Genomic DNA, 16277 nt, shown 5'->3' on the forward strand with positions numbered 1-16277 from the left:
TTTGCTTTGCACTTTTCTTCCGAGCTTGCTTCCCGTGGACAGGACATACTTGGAGATCCTTTCATCTGGTTATCCACCTGGATGCACTTTTGTTTATTTTAGAAATATTTTTATTGAGAGAAACAAAAGAAAAGATCAGACTTGTTTGATAAAGGCTGCTGTCACCATGTCAGCAGACACGACAGAAGAGACTCCTCTGCTGAAGAGAAGACTCACAGCGTCTGAATCCAAGGTGGGACAACTTTCTGTAGTTTGTGTTAAAAGTCTCAGCTTGTTGATTCAGTGTTTGATTGTTTGTGGTTTTGTGTTAGAAGCACAACACAGGGTCGGTCTCACAGAGTTAAAGGCTGGTCTGTTGTGTTAGGGCAGTTTTAGTGTCACAAAGATTACAACTTTTAATCAAGATTCATTTTCTGTATCAGGCAAAGCATTTGCACTAAATAATGACAGTTCTAAAGTTCTTCACCCATGTGGGAGGTTCTCTTCTTCTTCAAGTAAATTGCATTAGTATAAGCTCTCATTATATAGTTAAGTTTTTCTCCTATTCCCAATACTCATGCAGATTTCTTTAAATGTCTAATTCATCCATATCCCTTCATCCCAGATCCATAACTCCAAGCTGTTCCTGGCAGTTTTCTCTGCAGTCCTGGGGAACTTCAGCTTCGGCTACTCGATGGTCTTCTCGTCCCCGGTCCTGCCGGAGCTCACGAGTCCTGATGCCGACCCTGGACTCCGGATGGGCACGGAGCAGGCCGCCTGGTTCGGCTCCATCTACACACTGGGCGCAGCGGCCGGCGGGCTGGGGGCCATGCTGCTCAACGACATGATAGGACGGAAGCTGAGCATCATGATGTCTGCAGTGCCATCGACTATTGGGTGAGTCTCAGGAAAGGTCATGATCCTGCAAGTCCTGTACTTCAGTGGACAGATTCGGGTTTCTTTATCATTTTACTGCATTGCATTTCAGAGGGAAACCACAGTTGGTTTTTACTGTATTGTGTAGTTGTGCCTACTCTAAACCTACAAATTACTTTTTAATGACTAAACAGCCTAGTCACATTAAGGCTATTCTGGGAATAACCCGTCACACTTACACATCCTGGGTTTTATTACAATCACATCTAACAGTGATAGTCTCTAAAGTAAATGATGTATCATCACATCACAGACAGGGTTAGGGATTGGGGTTAAAACCAGCCTGTTATATCAGAGTGAAGTGTGGGATGAGTCGCAGGTTCGTATGTGCAGTCAAAAATGTATGTTATGTCATTATTTTCATTTATTTACTGGAGAAGGCCAGCTTGCCTGCTGTTGCTGTATAATTCCTGAGGATGGCAGCAGAGAGCATTCGGTTAACCCCTTTAACGTATAGGAACCTGTTCTAGTTTTGATATAAAACCGTAGATATTGATGTTATAGTAATTGATGCTGTAGAAAGTCCTTCATTTTGTTTCCTTGTACATTTATTTTATTAATATCACTATATGATCACAGTGTATAAGACAATGTTGAGTTTTTTATAACTGAGATGATGCTCTAAACTGGGGACAAACAGATGTTGAATTACTGGTATAAATCAATATTTAAAAGGTCTATTATATTATATTTAATGACATGTTATTATTATTGGTTGTATAATAACAAGTGTGTGTTCTATAAACTTTATAATTTATTGAGATATTTGTTGAGTTTCCGTTCTTGTTCATGAAAGGTAAAGTGCAGATCACATTTTATTTCCCTGTAGATAAGGCTGCATGTGTATCTGAGTTTGAACTCACATCTCTGTGTTTGTCTCAGATACCTTCTGATGGGGGGGGCAGTGAATACATGGATGCTCCATGTGGGTCGTTTCTTGACTGGAGTCGCAGGTGGGATGACTGCAGCCTCCATTCCTGTAAGGTCATTTAAAAAAAAAAAGACGTTTATAACTTTAGAATTTGTCCCACGTGTGCTGAGGTTATTGTGCATGTGCCTCTTCTGTGTGTCCGCCACAGGTTTACATCTCGGAGATCTCCCATCGAGGAGTGAGAGGAGCTCTGGGCTCCTGCCCTCAGATCACCGCTGTGTTCGGTACCCTGTCCCTCTACGCTCTGAGTAAGAAAACACCAACGCTGCTGCAGAAACACATTTACTGAAAGTAGCATTCACCGTTTGTACATGCTGCTGCTCAGATCAGACACAGGTTCACTGCTTCCAAGTGTCAGACCTGAATAGAAACACATTTAATGAACTCTGTCCTGCTTTCCTCTTATTTTGCCTGTTGATGGTGGAGTAGTGACATATGCTCTGATGTTTTTGACAACTTTTACAAATAACCTCCTGATGTGCAGGTCTGGTGGTACCGTGGCGGTGGCTAGCTATAGCGGGGGAGCTGCCGCCTGTGCTGATGGTGGTGATGCTGGTGTTCATGCCCTCCTCACCCAGGAGGCTGCTCTCCATGGGCCAAGAGGAGAAGGCCAAGAAAGTGCTCCTGTGGCTGAGGGGAAGTCGCTACGACACGCACATCGAGCTCAGAGCCATTCAGGTAAGACACCGGTATATGTACAGATCCTTTGTTAATCTACTGAAGTACACTTTTCAAGTGGGTTTACTTCATTAGGGTTAGGGTTTTATTAAATTTAATTTTCACTTTTACTTGACTATAAATAAGCAAATATCTGTACTTTCTACTCCTTCCTATAAATGAGAGGGGGATGGGTCCGTTGGTCCAATCAGAGGAGGCAGGTAATAATAAACCCTGCCTCTTACAGCAGGATGAAGCGTTAATATAACATGCAACTTCACCACTAGATGTAACAAAATTCTACACACTGAGCCTTTAATGATGTAGTAGGCCAGCATCAGGGAATACATAGCTAGTGCTTTTTTAATACTTAGTATATTTAAAAGCAAGTTCTTACTTTGAATCGGGTAGAGAAGTTCATGTCGTACGTTACCTTCAGTAAAATGTTTGTGTGCTTCTACTACTACATGTCAGTCTGACAGTTGAGACAGTAAAGTCAACCTTTTCAGTTAGAGAGATCTATTAGATAGGATTGCACAGAGGTAAGTAAAGTAAGTAAATCACGTGATCCAGTGCTCACACATTAACTTCAGGGGTGAACACGTCAGAGGAGGTTTCAAGTAAATATAAAATGCAACTTCTATGCTTTATTTTTCTGCCAACGCAGCACAGCATCAGCATGCAGAGCAAGGTCACATGGTCCCAGCTTGGCACGCCCGTCTTCTACAAGCCAATCCTCATCTCGGTGGTGATGCGTTTCCTGCAGCAGATGACGGGCATCACGCCCATTCTGGTCTACCTGCAGCCCATCTTCGCCAAGAGCAATGTGTCCCTGGAGCCCAAGTAGGAAATACATCCTATTCATCCGTACTTATTTCTGCTCTATCCAGTATTAACCTCGTCAATCATTTTCTGTTTGTCAGGTATGATGCTGCCATTGTGGGCGTCGTCCGCCTCTTCTCTGTTGCCGTGGCAGCCTGTTTGATGGACAGGGCGGGACGCAAAGCCCTGCTTTACACGTCTAGCATGCTGATGTTCCTCGCTAGTCTGACCCTGACCATGTTCTCCCACACCACACCCTGCCCCCCCGGCCCCTCTCCTCCAAACCACACTTTGAGTTCGGACTACGGCCTCGCCAGTGACATCGGACACACTTTAGCTGCCGGTCACCAAGGCCCAGCAAGCGTCCTTCCTCTCATCGCCACCATGGTGTTTATATTTGGTGAGTGGATGCTTGTTGTAAAGATGGACAAGAAGACTTCCCCCCCGAAAAGTAAAGCCACAGCTGCCTGCAAATCCCGCCTCCTCTATGTTAATAGATGGGATAAGGGCCAAACAAAATACACATCAAAGTACTTTTCTCAAAGATGGTTTTCTGAAAATGTAGGCAGTTCTAAGAACACTTGTGTGTGTTCGACAGTTTATTTACCTGATAAGTTTGGTTTAAAAAAGTTATTTGATGCTATAGAAATGGGCCGAGACTTCATGATTGGCAGCCAAGACCGACTCGCGATTGGTTGGCTCCGTCCCCCGATTGCAACCGCACAGATTCTGGGTCCAAATCAGAAGATGGCGCCGTTCAGATACAGGATATTTTGGTTTCATGTCTGGATCGTTGGAGGAAGTGGAAGTCTTCCGTCTTTGTATACAGTCTGTGGAAGGTCCTGATAGAAATATTTCAACAGCTACTTGATTGATTGTCATTAGATATGATACATTAAACACTTGATCCCTGATAATTAATAGTATTAACTTTGATCCACTCAGTTTTCCTTTAATTTTTTCAGAATCCTTGAAATATTATACTTTTGATCACCAGACATTTTTTCTCATGCCAGTAGCAGATCACAACTGGAAATTGTTGGCCTCCCTCCACACACTGGGTTAGTTGGGTGGAGATTATAAACCTGTCATGCATGTGTACCTGTAACAAGTCATGTGCTTATTGCTGCAATTTACCTTTTGTCTTCATCCAACCATTCAAGACCTGCTGCCTCCTCAGGACTTTTTGTTACATTGAACACGATTAACCGTTGTTCCACCTCCACTTACTCATACAACACTGAGTTTTCAGTGATTGTGTTGGATTTAATTACATTCTCACGCCTTGTGCAATTAGGAAAACATTACAACGTCACATTGTGGTGATGTGGCCCTTACATTCAAAAGCCACCTGTCCAGAATCCAATCTACAGGAGCAGACAACTCATTTTATTTGATTTTATTTAGGTTATTTTGATGTCCGATTGTGCCATGACATCATCTTCTCTCACATGGGCTGTTTGCTTTGTCTCCTAGGATATGCCATGGGATGGGGCCCAATCACGTGGCTGCTGATGTCAGAGGTGCTGCCGCTGGTTGCCAGGGGCGTGGCATCAGGTCTTTGTGTCGCCGTCAGCTGGTTGACGGCCTTCGTGCTCACACACGCCTTCACACACCTGGTGGACGCGTACGGCCTATACGTGCCCTACCTGGGCTTCACCGTGGTGTGTGTCGTCTGCCTGCTGTTCAACGCCGTGTGCATCCCAGAGACTCGCAGCCGCTCACTGGAGGAAATCGAGAACTACTTCAGGACAGGCCGCACGTTCACCATCAGGCGGAGTACATCCACGATACAGTCCACCTGAAGCTCACACTGTCAGGAAGTATTTTCAAAATTAAAATCAATATTAAGAGTCTAAGTATAGAGGGTGTATAATCCACAGGGTCTGAAACTCGATGAGAGAAGGAGCACTTCTGGAATAAGGACTGCACAGGCAGCTGTTCTCGGTCAAAGGTCAATGAGGCCGAGTTCAGCAGAATTAAACACTTGGTCTACAAGCAGTCACTGTTTTTACAATAATCATCTTACAATAATATTAGATGTGCAAATTTGTGTTTTCTCACACTCCCATAAGTACTGTAACACAATATTAGATATACACACTAGTTGTTTTTAATCAGCCAACACACTTTGGGTTGATTTAACCACTAATGTGTGGACTGCGTGAAAACAGGGCAGCGACACTTGTGCCTCAAAGTACAGAGCAGCCAACACAGAAATAAAACTAATGTGGCTACAAAACAATATGTTGGGATCAGTGGTGGAGGAAGTACTCACACATATTACTCAAGTAAAAGTACAAATACAGACTACTTGCCTTTAAATATACCTAAAAAGTAAAAGTACTTGTCGAGTGTAGACGATTCCCTGATGCGATGGTCTACTATATCAGCCACTGAGCCCACTGAATATCTTGACTTTCTGTATTGGTTTCTTCCAAATAAAGCAGAGTCTAAATCTAATTAATTGCTTTGCAAACTACAAAAAAGCCATTTAACGCAATGCAGCATCGTGAATATGTAGTCGGGTAGAAAGTATAGGTATTTGCTGATATATGTAGTGTAAAAGTAAAAGGTTCCTGAGAGTAAGTCTACTTTAGTGAAATACAAACATGAAAATGAAAGTTTATGTTTTGTTACATTCCACCACTGATAGCAACAGAAACAGCTCTGAGTCTCCCTTCCTGTTCCGTTGTGAGAGATTGTGGTGAAAACACAATAAGTCTGCTTATAAAAATAATACTCTTCTTTTCAACAAGCCATCATTTCTACAGTAGTAAACCATGTGTTCTCCCCTCACTAGTATGTGAAATGTATTCAGTATTAATACGCACTGTGTTCAACAAGGGGTTTAAAAGTGAAAATGTGCAACACTGTACCAGCAGAACAGACTTTTGTGTTCACAAAGTTCTGTTTGAATCTGTTCGAGGAATATTTGATAAATAAATACTTATTAAACTTTGGCTAAAAAGATTGTTTGCTTTCAGTAATTAAAATGGCCCTGGGTGAAACGTATACCTTAACAAAGGCTCCACATGTCAAGTGAGGAGCTCATTGGGGGTTGATTGTGGATTTAACGTACAGGTCGACTTGTTTACAGCACATGAACATAAAGGGCAATTCATATATGAAAACTGATCCGGACAACCACAGATTCTATATACACGAGGGATGAGTTAACACAGGTGAAACATGACAAAGACAGAAAGTAAAGCTGGAGGAACTGAAGAACTGAGTGCTAACACATAACAAAGCACAGAACACAAATCAAAGGAAACCAAGGCAACCGTCCATACGAAGTCTATATGGTGAAAATCTTTCATAAACGTCCAAAGCTGCTTTTCAAAACATGACACAACTCACCAAAGTACACAGACTCATAGAAATGATTATATAAAAATAGAATGATAGATAGATAAATAGATAGATAGATAGATAGATAGATAGATAGATAGATAGATAGATAGATAGATAGATAGATAGATAGATAGATAGATAGATAGATAGATAGATAGATAGATAGATAGATAGATAGATAGATAGATAGATAGATAGATAGATAGAAAGATAGAAAGATAGATAGATAGATAGATAGATAGATAGATAGATAGATAGATAGATAGATAGATAGATAGATAGATGGATAGATAGATAGATAGATAGATAGATAGATAGATAGATAGATAGATAGATAGATAGATAGATAGATAGATAGATAGATAGATAGATAGATAGATAGATAGATAGATAGATAGATAGATAGATGATAGAGAGAGAGCGAGAGAGAGAGAGCGAGAGAGAGAGTGAGAGAGAGACAGAGAGAGAGACAGAGAGAGAGAGATAAAGAGAGAGAGATAAAGAGAGAGAAAGATAGATGTTTGTACAGTAAACAATCCCAGATCAAATTCCCTTTGTAGAGTCGGTACACAGAGCGACCGAGGATCTTGTCAGTGGAGCTGCTGAATTGTTGCAGGATTATTCATTTAAAATCATATACATATATCTGAAAGTATATAATGCAAATAAACACAACCATAGAGAGGCTCTGTGGCTAAATGAGAGAATGAGGAAATGACTGTGTGGCACAGCGGGCCGAGTCACATGCCACAGCGTCGCACTCACCGTGTCACCGGTTTGAGTCTGACTCAACCTGGGATGAGCATCATAATTATGTTCAGTGGATCCCATTGAAGTTTAAAATATTCTAATTACAAGAGGTGGATATGATTAATGATAAAAGAATGTTGCCTGTAATACCCGATGGGATCCTGTGGGTTTGTGGGTCTGACCTGAGAGCTGCTCCTCGAATCGGATTATTTTGGGGCCTTCCCCGGTGGAGACAGCTGACATCTACAAGACGCCATCTTCTGTTTCCTGCACACTGTTTAAACGCCGACTAAAAAACGTGAGACACGAGAATGTAGCCGGAGCTTTCGGCTGTATAGAGAACTCCACCATCATCCCAGCACCAGCCCTCACTACAGAAGCAGTGATGATGTGACAGCTCACACAATCAATAGTTTAGTGGGATTGAGTTTGTGATATTATTTCTGCAACACAAGCACAACAGCAGATTGGAAAGGAACACGACGCCATAACAATGGATTAATTTATTGTCCTTTCTTATTGATGATGTTTGATAAAACTAGAGTCACCGCCCTGCTGGTAAGTGCAGTTTCAGTTCCTCTGGGAGTTCCCAGCACGCTGCATTCACAACAATCGTGAGTCTGAATCAACATTTGTGACAGATTTGAATGGATTCTCTCGGGGCGTTGGCAACATGTTCATGACCTTGATCTTTGGACAACCGTAAAACTGCCTTGAATAAAAACAGGACACTATATATATATCATATATATGTATATTGTGGTGGATTATAATAATTTCCCTCATCTCTCACTCAGGCCTTCCCAACAGGGAGCATTGCAAAGTTTTAGTTTGTGCACTGTCAGCAGATATTCTAGTATTTCAGAGATACGAAGGGTCCCAGGCTGAAAACAGCTCAGCCACTGTCTCTGTGCGCTGAGTTTGATTGACATGGGAGGAAGTAGAGTTAATACACTGCAGACTTTGGGTGTGTCCGAATTTATGTGTGTGTGTGTGTGTGTGTGTGTGTATGTGCGTGTGTGTGTGTGTGTGTGTGTGTTTGTGTGTGTTAGAGAGAGCGAGAGAGACAATTTTGGTCTTTCTAGCCACACCTTGTCAATTCAAAGCAGTGGCTTCATCGATTCCTTCATTGGCTGCAGAAAAACTTGAGAGAATAATAGTTTAATGTCAATTCAGGTAGACAGGACACATTCATTCCTGTTATATTAAGTAAATTGTGATATTTCCGCCTCACACACGCAGATGAAAGATAAATGCTGCTGATGTGCATCAAGACGTCTGGTCCATGTGTACATGCTTGTATGCTTGTGTGTGTCACACTCATTTTGATTGATTACCATTTTCAATTATAATATAAATATAAAAATAATACAATATGCACACACACACACACACACACACACACACACACACACACACACACACACAATGTTCTGGAGATTAAAACACGTCTTCACGTTTAAATTAATGTTTCATGATTTACATTACATACGTGCCCATGAGATTAAATCTTTTTTATTTTTGTTTTTCTCTACAACATGATTAGCCTATAACCAAGACCACACACACACACACACACACACACACACACACACACACACACACACACACACACACACACACACACACACACACACACACACACACACACACACACACACACACACACACACACACACACACACACACACACACACACACACACACACACCTCAGCTCCTCAGTCTTGCAAGATATAAAACTCTGCAGGGATTGGTCTATTCTCTGGAATGTTGTTCATCAGGCCCATCGAAACACACAATCCCTCACCCCGTTCACCGCACATTCAGACACACACACTTACACACCATCATCAGCACTACCCCACCCATCTGGCATCGGGGCAACACCCCAAAATCTCAAACAAACCTTCACGACTGTTCACCTTCCAACGATGTGTTTGTGGGTGAAGGAGCAATTGTTTCTATTTGATAAATGAGTTTGTCAAAGATGACGAGACATTCTGAGATGAAGCCGTAAATCTGTGACCTCCACCACCGACAAGAGAGAAGGCAGTCGACACCCAGCTGTGCTCGGAGAACCAGTGACCAGCAGCGGAAAAATGTGGTTGAACTGGCCTGCTCCCAGCTGAGTGACAGAAACATCCCCGGCAGCTTCTGAACTAAATTGTGACACTAACATGACAAAGGAGAAACACAGGCCGGATTGTACGTTGCAGATAAAAGAGGAAAAGAATGTTACGATTATTGTCAGATCATTATTTCTTTTGATCACAAACATTATCGTGACTTTGATTTTAAACTTCATGACAATAACTCGATAAACAGAAAAACCTTTTCATAATTCTGAGGTAGATTAATGATATATTATAGCCTACTTCCTCATTGTACTTATTATGAATAATTAAAATGTGATAATTATCATTTGATCTCCCATTTGCTTTCTGGTGTTATTTATCATCTATCTTTGTTTATTCATTTGTGGCCGTTGATGTAAGGTTGGCGACGCCATTGTTCAATTTCTACACCTTGTTTTTATATTGTTTGTTTGTTTGTTTGTTTGTTTTTAGTTTTTTTGCACAGATTTAACGAACAAAGTAAAACTATTAATTTGTGTTGATCAGAGTCAGTTTGTTTCCAGCTGTTACTCCATCAGGGTTTTGGCCGTAGCCTTATAGTTCAGTTTTTAATTCCTGCACTGATTAGTTAGAACACAAAATAGAAATTAGCATTGCATGATCAGCCGTACAAATAAAGTCTAATTGGATTGCATTGAAAAAGATACGTCAGGTGAGTCGGTCCAGGAGGTCGACGAGGAATTCTTGTCATATTTTGGAGGAGGATTTGAGTTAAAGGTGTGTGTGTGTGTGTTAGTGTGTGTGTGTGTGTGTGTTAGCATGTATGATCCTCTACATCGTCTATGCAGCCACATTCCAGGACAAAATAAACAACTTATGATCACCTTAAGTCACAGAGACACACACTCCCTCAGTAATCTCTGAGAAGCAGAGAACAGGTTACAGAGGAGGCCGCTTCTGTGTTTGGTAGCAACACCTAAAACCAGAGGGTGAGTCATTCCATCAGTCTTTGTGCGTGTGGGCGGGGCTGTGGGTGTGTGGGTGTGTCCGGGGAGAGGTGCAGGTGATACAGGTGCATGTCTCAGCTTCAGTCTGGATTCATCAGCAGCAAACCACACACGTCTCTGAATACAGCCGCCAACTAATCGCCGACACATCGCCAAGGTAAGACCATCACAAATCAATACATCAGGAGAGAGAGGATTTCATTTTCCACTGATGACTTCAACTTTAAACTCTCTTGCACTAAAGAGAAGGTTGGATGACAGAAAAATTAAGTTTTTATTCTGATTCGCTGCGAGTTATTCTGGACAAAGACAATAATCTGAGATGCAAATCAACAACAAGTTACATGATGTGGGGGAAAAGGATGTTTACCGATAAAACTTAGAGATAAAACATCAAAACAAAGCCTGTAGCTGAATAATCATTTGTCTCCTATGGGTTCAATATTTATCTCTCGCTCTCTGATGTAGTTAAATGTAGCTCCAGACATTTCAAAGGGGAAGAATCTTCAATTTGGTTCTTTAATCTTCCTCATTTTCCCCATTTTATAATCATTTGGTGATGAATGATTTGTGATGTTTGAATTTTAGGTTTTATACAAAGATCTGGCTTTTTTACTTTGATGGACTTTCTCTGGGTTTAGAGACTCACCACTTTTAACTTAAATATCATATATATATATATATGCGTGTTCATGTCTGATTTCTAGTCATTCTGGCTGCAGACAAACGTATAGTTTATATCAGAGTGTATATTTTTTACTTTAAGCACAAATTAATACATTTCATATGAAGAGACTTGTTCTAATATTTTCCTGTCCGTGTCGGTGTTGCTGTGATGTAAAGGTTCATGTTTTGCTCAGTCCAGACGTTTCCGGCTCTGAACAGTTTCTTGGGAGAATCAGTGAATAGAAGGGATTTAGTTATTACATTAATCATCCCAAAAGAATGTCAGCTTTTACAGAAAAAGGTCACATAGAAGAGTTAAATCTGTGTGATTTGGTTCAAGAGACTTTCCCCTCCGAGTCAGAATCTAATAAATACCTCAGGATCGACCTCAGCAGAGAAAGACTATTATTTAGTGTCTGAAGAGTTGAAAGATATAATCATGTCCTCGTTGGCAATCGGCAGAATTTGAGTGAAACTTAACTAAGGTGGGGTGAGAGTGACAGTGTCAGACTTTTATATCTTCTGCCTGAGGCGTTCCACATTTTGATGGGTGTGAAAAAAAGTTGCAGAACTAGTGGTTAGTGACTCAACACTACCTGTTAATTAACTGAGCTCCAAATGTAGATCATTCTAATGCTTTTGTCACAAATACTTTTGGCACTTCTCCTACATATATGAACCAGACATAATTTTATCGCCAAACGTTTTTTAAATCATCCCACAACCACAAGTACAAGGACAAAACAGAAGTTGTACATCTTTTGATTTTTGTAAGAAAAATATGACGTTGTAGTATTTTTAACCTTACCATATAATACTGCAAATGAACTTTTAAAATCTGCCTAAACACTTGTTTGAGTCAAGTCACTTCCCGTTTTGTTTTCTGAATGAGTCGAGGCTCAGGTTAAAAGTCCCAGTGACTCAAGTCATCACTTGGGTATTTTTACCCATTTTAATATTAATAATAGTAACAATAATATTATAAATATATATACAATTAAATTGTCAAAATAAAGAAAGAATAATTGTTAAGATAATATGAGAAAAAAGAGCAATAATGACATGGCTCCCCGAGTATGACTAGAATAAATTACCTTTCCTCTGTCAGGTGAGGATTAAAGACAGTGAAAAGCATCTCTCTCTCTCTCACACACACACACACACACACACACACAGAGTCGGAGGCAGGTTTGACCGGCACATATGTGACAGTGAGGCCACACCTGTGTCTAAATGAAGAATCCTCTTGCTTCACTTCACCTCATCACGTCATAGCGCTCACTTGGAAATCACCTGAAAGCTTCAGCCAGTATCAGTCGCATCCACTCCTTCCCCCAATGATCCACTTCCTCAGCCTCAGAACCCGAAGCAGAGCCGACCCTGTCTGGGCTGAGGTCAGGGGCCTCTGCCCCTCGGGGCGTTTTGTTTAATTTTTGGCCTCCAACTTTCCCCAACTTTTAAAGTATCTGTGCAATGTGGCCGATGGATGTCTCGGAAGCCGCACCCAGTTCCTGCCTCATCTGCCTGATAACAGGAACCTCAGCACAGAGACTCGTTTTTCACCTCAGTTCTTTCTAGGATTTTATCCTCTGTTAAATCAAGGCCTCTTCCTTTAACAGCTCTTGAAAGCACCATGATTAAACCATGCAACGCTTCTACAAACGTTTATTTTCACTTATTGAATCTGCAAATAAGGAAAAAGGACACTTTAGACAATTATACTCCTCGGGAAAAGGGAATCAACAGACTTTGAAGCACTTGTAAACAATAGATTAAGCTGTTTCTGTGATTAAACCCAACACGCCCAGATTCTCCAGTTGAAGTCACACCAGCTGTTTACAGCACAGTGGAATGGACCAACCAGTTTATCAGAGAGACGATTACACAGAGTCCCTCACTCAGAATCTACCAGAACTGAAACAGATGTCACATTAACGTTCAGTCACAAGCTTGTAAATTAATCTTGTCGTTCACACAACACGATGTCAGGATGTTTTCCTGTAGAGGAGCAGGCTCAGCCGAGTTCAGACTTATTGATGTGAGGCTGCAGCTCAGTGTGCGACGTGTGAGATCATCACCAGTTTGGTCGACACACCTTCGGTCTGTGACACCGGGAGAAGAGGCATGCAGCCCGGTGGCATTCCTGCACCAGCATATGGGTGTGTGTGTGACTGTGTGTGTGTGTGACTGTGTGTGTGTGTGTGTGTATGTCTGTGTGAGTCTAAGATGCATATGCTGCAATGATGTTATATGATAGTGAAGATGTTTCCATCTCCAAGAAATTAATGACTGAGTAGATGAATTATCAGTGTGAGTTAGTTTTCATTGGTTTGTATGAAAAGAAAAAGGGAATAAAAAGGAGAGAACAGCAGAGTTTACTTTACTTTACATCACACAGGTGTTTGATCAGATTGTTGTCACAGGAAGAGAGTTCATCTCATGTCAGGTCCCTCACTGAGGTTCTTGTCACTTGCAGAATTCACTGTGGTTCCTTGGAAAGTTCTTTTCCTCATGGCTCACATTCTTCTTCAGCTCAGTCACTGGTCTTTTTATTCACATGAAGAAATGTCACATAGGTGACGGAGCAGGAAGCAACAAGTCATCACAGACGTCGACAGAATGACACAGCGCATTTTATTTATGTGATTTATGTGATTTATTTATGGATTTCTGTACTTGAGTCAAGCTGTGGCAGCTTCTTCAGGGGGAAAAGACAATATTCTGTGAATCTTCGGTTTATTCTCGAACAATAATTCACTGTTTACTCTTCTAATGTCCAATCGGAGCTCTATGAAGTGACAGCTGACGCAAAGCAACATTTCTTACTGCTGCTGTTCATAAAATAATTAATAATAATAATAATAATAACCTGTCTTTATTTGGGACTTTTAAAAACAAAATTACAAAGTGCTTTACAAGACAAAATGATAAAAGCAATTTAAAACGGGTTTAAAGGTCTCGTAATCATTAATTAAAAGACTCAAAGTAGAAGTAGTACAATCTCAGGGTGTGAAAGACAATAAAACTCCACACAATGCAGTTTATAATTTTTAGGATTGGGCTGAATATGTGTGTAAATAAGTGAGACCTTTAAAGTTCCTTGTGTCGGACTCTGGCTCCATCTGAAGGCAGGAAGCAGCATATGTGTCACAGAGAAAGATCTTGGACATGTCTCTTCTAATGTCAAGTGTCTGTCCTCACACTCTGTTTCTGTCTCTGCAGCACAATGAGTGCAGAAGGAAAGATAGATCCCCCTCCCTACTTGATACCAGGTGAGCCCCCCCGCCCCAAACCCAAACACACACACACACACACACACACACACACACACACACACACACACACACACACACACACACACACACACACACACACACACACACACACACACACACACACACACACACACAACCATCATCTTCATCACTCTCATCATCAGATTGTCTCATTGTCTGTCCCTCCTCCCTCTGTGTCTCTCTGTCCTGGTCCAGTCGAGGGTCAGAACGATGGAGTGACGGTTTACCATCTGCATTCACCTTTCACCCCCCCGGCCTCGCAGTCGACCGGCTCGTTAGGTAAACTCTACGCATCACGCCACAGTGTCACGTCCAACACCTGGACCACCAGTTTCCTCTGGAATGATGCTAACTCCCTGTTCTCTCCCGTCTCCTCCTCAGTGTACACGAGCGGCGGAGCAGGAAACCTCAGCGCCAACCCCGAAGCCGCGGATGGCAAGAGAAAGTTTGTGAGCTACGACACTGAACTGGGAGAGAACGCCGGCATGACCACCTGCACTTCCTGTCAGCAGCAGGTCATGACCAACGTCACCTACAAAGCAGGGACGTACGCCTGGCTGATGTGTTTACTCTTCATCTGCTGTGGGTGAGTGGGACCGGACCAGAGCACAGACCCAACCTCAAAGAGTTTGAACCCAATCTAAAAACACTGCGTCAGTCCACACCAGTCCTTTTCTGAAATCCTCACACTGGCTGCCAGAAAGCCACAGGATTGATTTTAAATCTCCTCAAAACACGCAGCAGACATGATAATCCACTGCAGCCCTGCAAGAGCCCAGTGGTCACTGGGGACTGGTTCTACTGGTGGGACCCAGTGCAGGTTTCAGTCACTGGGCACGAGGCACTGGTCTTAGGGAAAAACGCTTTTTTAAACCAGGTTGAAAACTTTCTGAGGTTAAGTGCCTTTAACTGCAAGTTCTTTTATTTCTTTGACCTCGTTAAATCTCTTTACATCCTTTATTTTGCCCTTTTAAACACTTATTGTGATTCTTGATCGTGTTCCCGTTTATTTGTGCTGTTTTTAACGTCCCTGCACAGAACCTTGAATCCACCTCAGTGTGAAATGTGCTTTGCCTCAATTTCCCTCGGGATCCATCTATCTATCCGTCTGTCAGTCTGTCTACATCTACACAGACCAAAGACAAGGATTCAGCATTGGTTAAATGAGGATAATGCTATAGATGATACCGTTCTTCACTCTTTTACTTTTGTCTGTTGCACTAGAAATGTGTGAGGCCTTGTTTCAGACCTGACATTAACATCTGTGTGTGTGTGTGTGTGTGTGTTTCAGGTTAGTCCTGTGCTGCTGCCTGATTCCATTCTTCATGAAAAACTTCAAGGACGCGTACCACACATGCCCGCGCTGCAACCGGGTGCTGCACGTGCACAAGAAGAAGTGCTGCAAGTGACCGGTCGCAGAAGGTCCCACAGAAATAAGGAAGAACATCCTGCTCCGTCTGTCCGTGCTCTCTCTTTTCTATGAAACCGAAAGGTCACAGTTCAGATGCAGCTTATTTCTATGGATGAGCAAAATCTACAATGAATGTCTCTCACATTACACCATATTATTAGTAGCCAGACTCGGAGTGATCACACTGTCACTTTAAAACCTCTGGTGAGCAAACCAAACACACCCCATGCACTATTATCTTGGGAGCCGTTACCTTTTTGTCCCATTTTCAGTAGAAAATGTTACATTCTCTATTTTCCACCTCAGGTAAAATGAAGGCTTGTACATAGACTTTATCAAATACTTCACGTGTACTTCAGGACTCACACGGTCCGGTTGTGTACTTGAA

At 41.8% G+C, this 16277-nt stretch overlaps 2 protein-coding genes across 2 annotated transcripts; both read left to right on the forward strand.

Annotated features, from left to right (window-relative positions):
- The first annotated feature begins 68 nt into the window (after window positions 1-68).
- On the forward strand, window positions 69-6252 carry slc2a6 (solute carrier family 2 member 6). The gene is made up of 8 exons (XM_061089493.1): window positions 69-232; window positions 605-876; window positions 1798-1894; window positions 1995-2094; window positions 2331-2524; window positions 3171-3346; window positions 3427-3725; window positions 4802-6252. Exons 1-8 carry the CDS (start codon window positions 167-169, stop codon window positions 5128-5130), a joined length of 1533 nt encoding a protein of 510 aa, XP_060945476.1. The 5' UTR covers window positions 69-166; the 3' UTR covers window positions 5131-6252.
- Window positions 6253-14408: 8156 nt separating this feature from the next.
- si:ch211-157c3.4 (Lipopolysaccharide-induced tumor necrosis factor-alpha factor homolog-like) lies at window positions 14409-15887 on the forward strand. Its single transcript, XM_061089509.1, has 4 exons — window positions 14409-14454; window positions 14674-14757; window positions 14860-15064; window positions 15770-15887. Exons 1-4 carry the CDS (start codon window positions 14409-14411, stop codon window positions 15885-15887), a joined length of 453 nt encoding a protein of 150 aa, XP_060945492.1.
- Window positions 15888-16277: the final 390 nt, after the last annotated feature.

Source organism: Limanda limanda, chromosome 17, assembly GCF_963576545.1.
Source record: "Limanda limanda chromosome 17, fLimLim1.1, whole genome shotgun sequence".
Classification (NCBI taxonomy): domain Eukaryota; kingdom Metazoa; phylum Chordata; class Actinopteri; order Pleuronectiformes; family Pleuronectidae; genus Limanda; species Limanda limanda.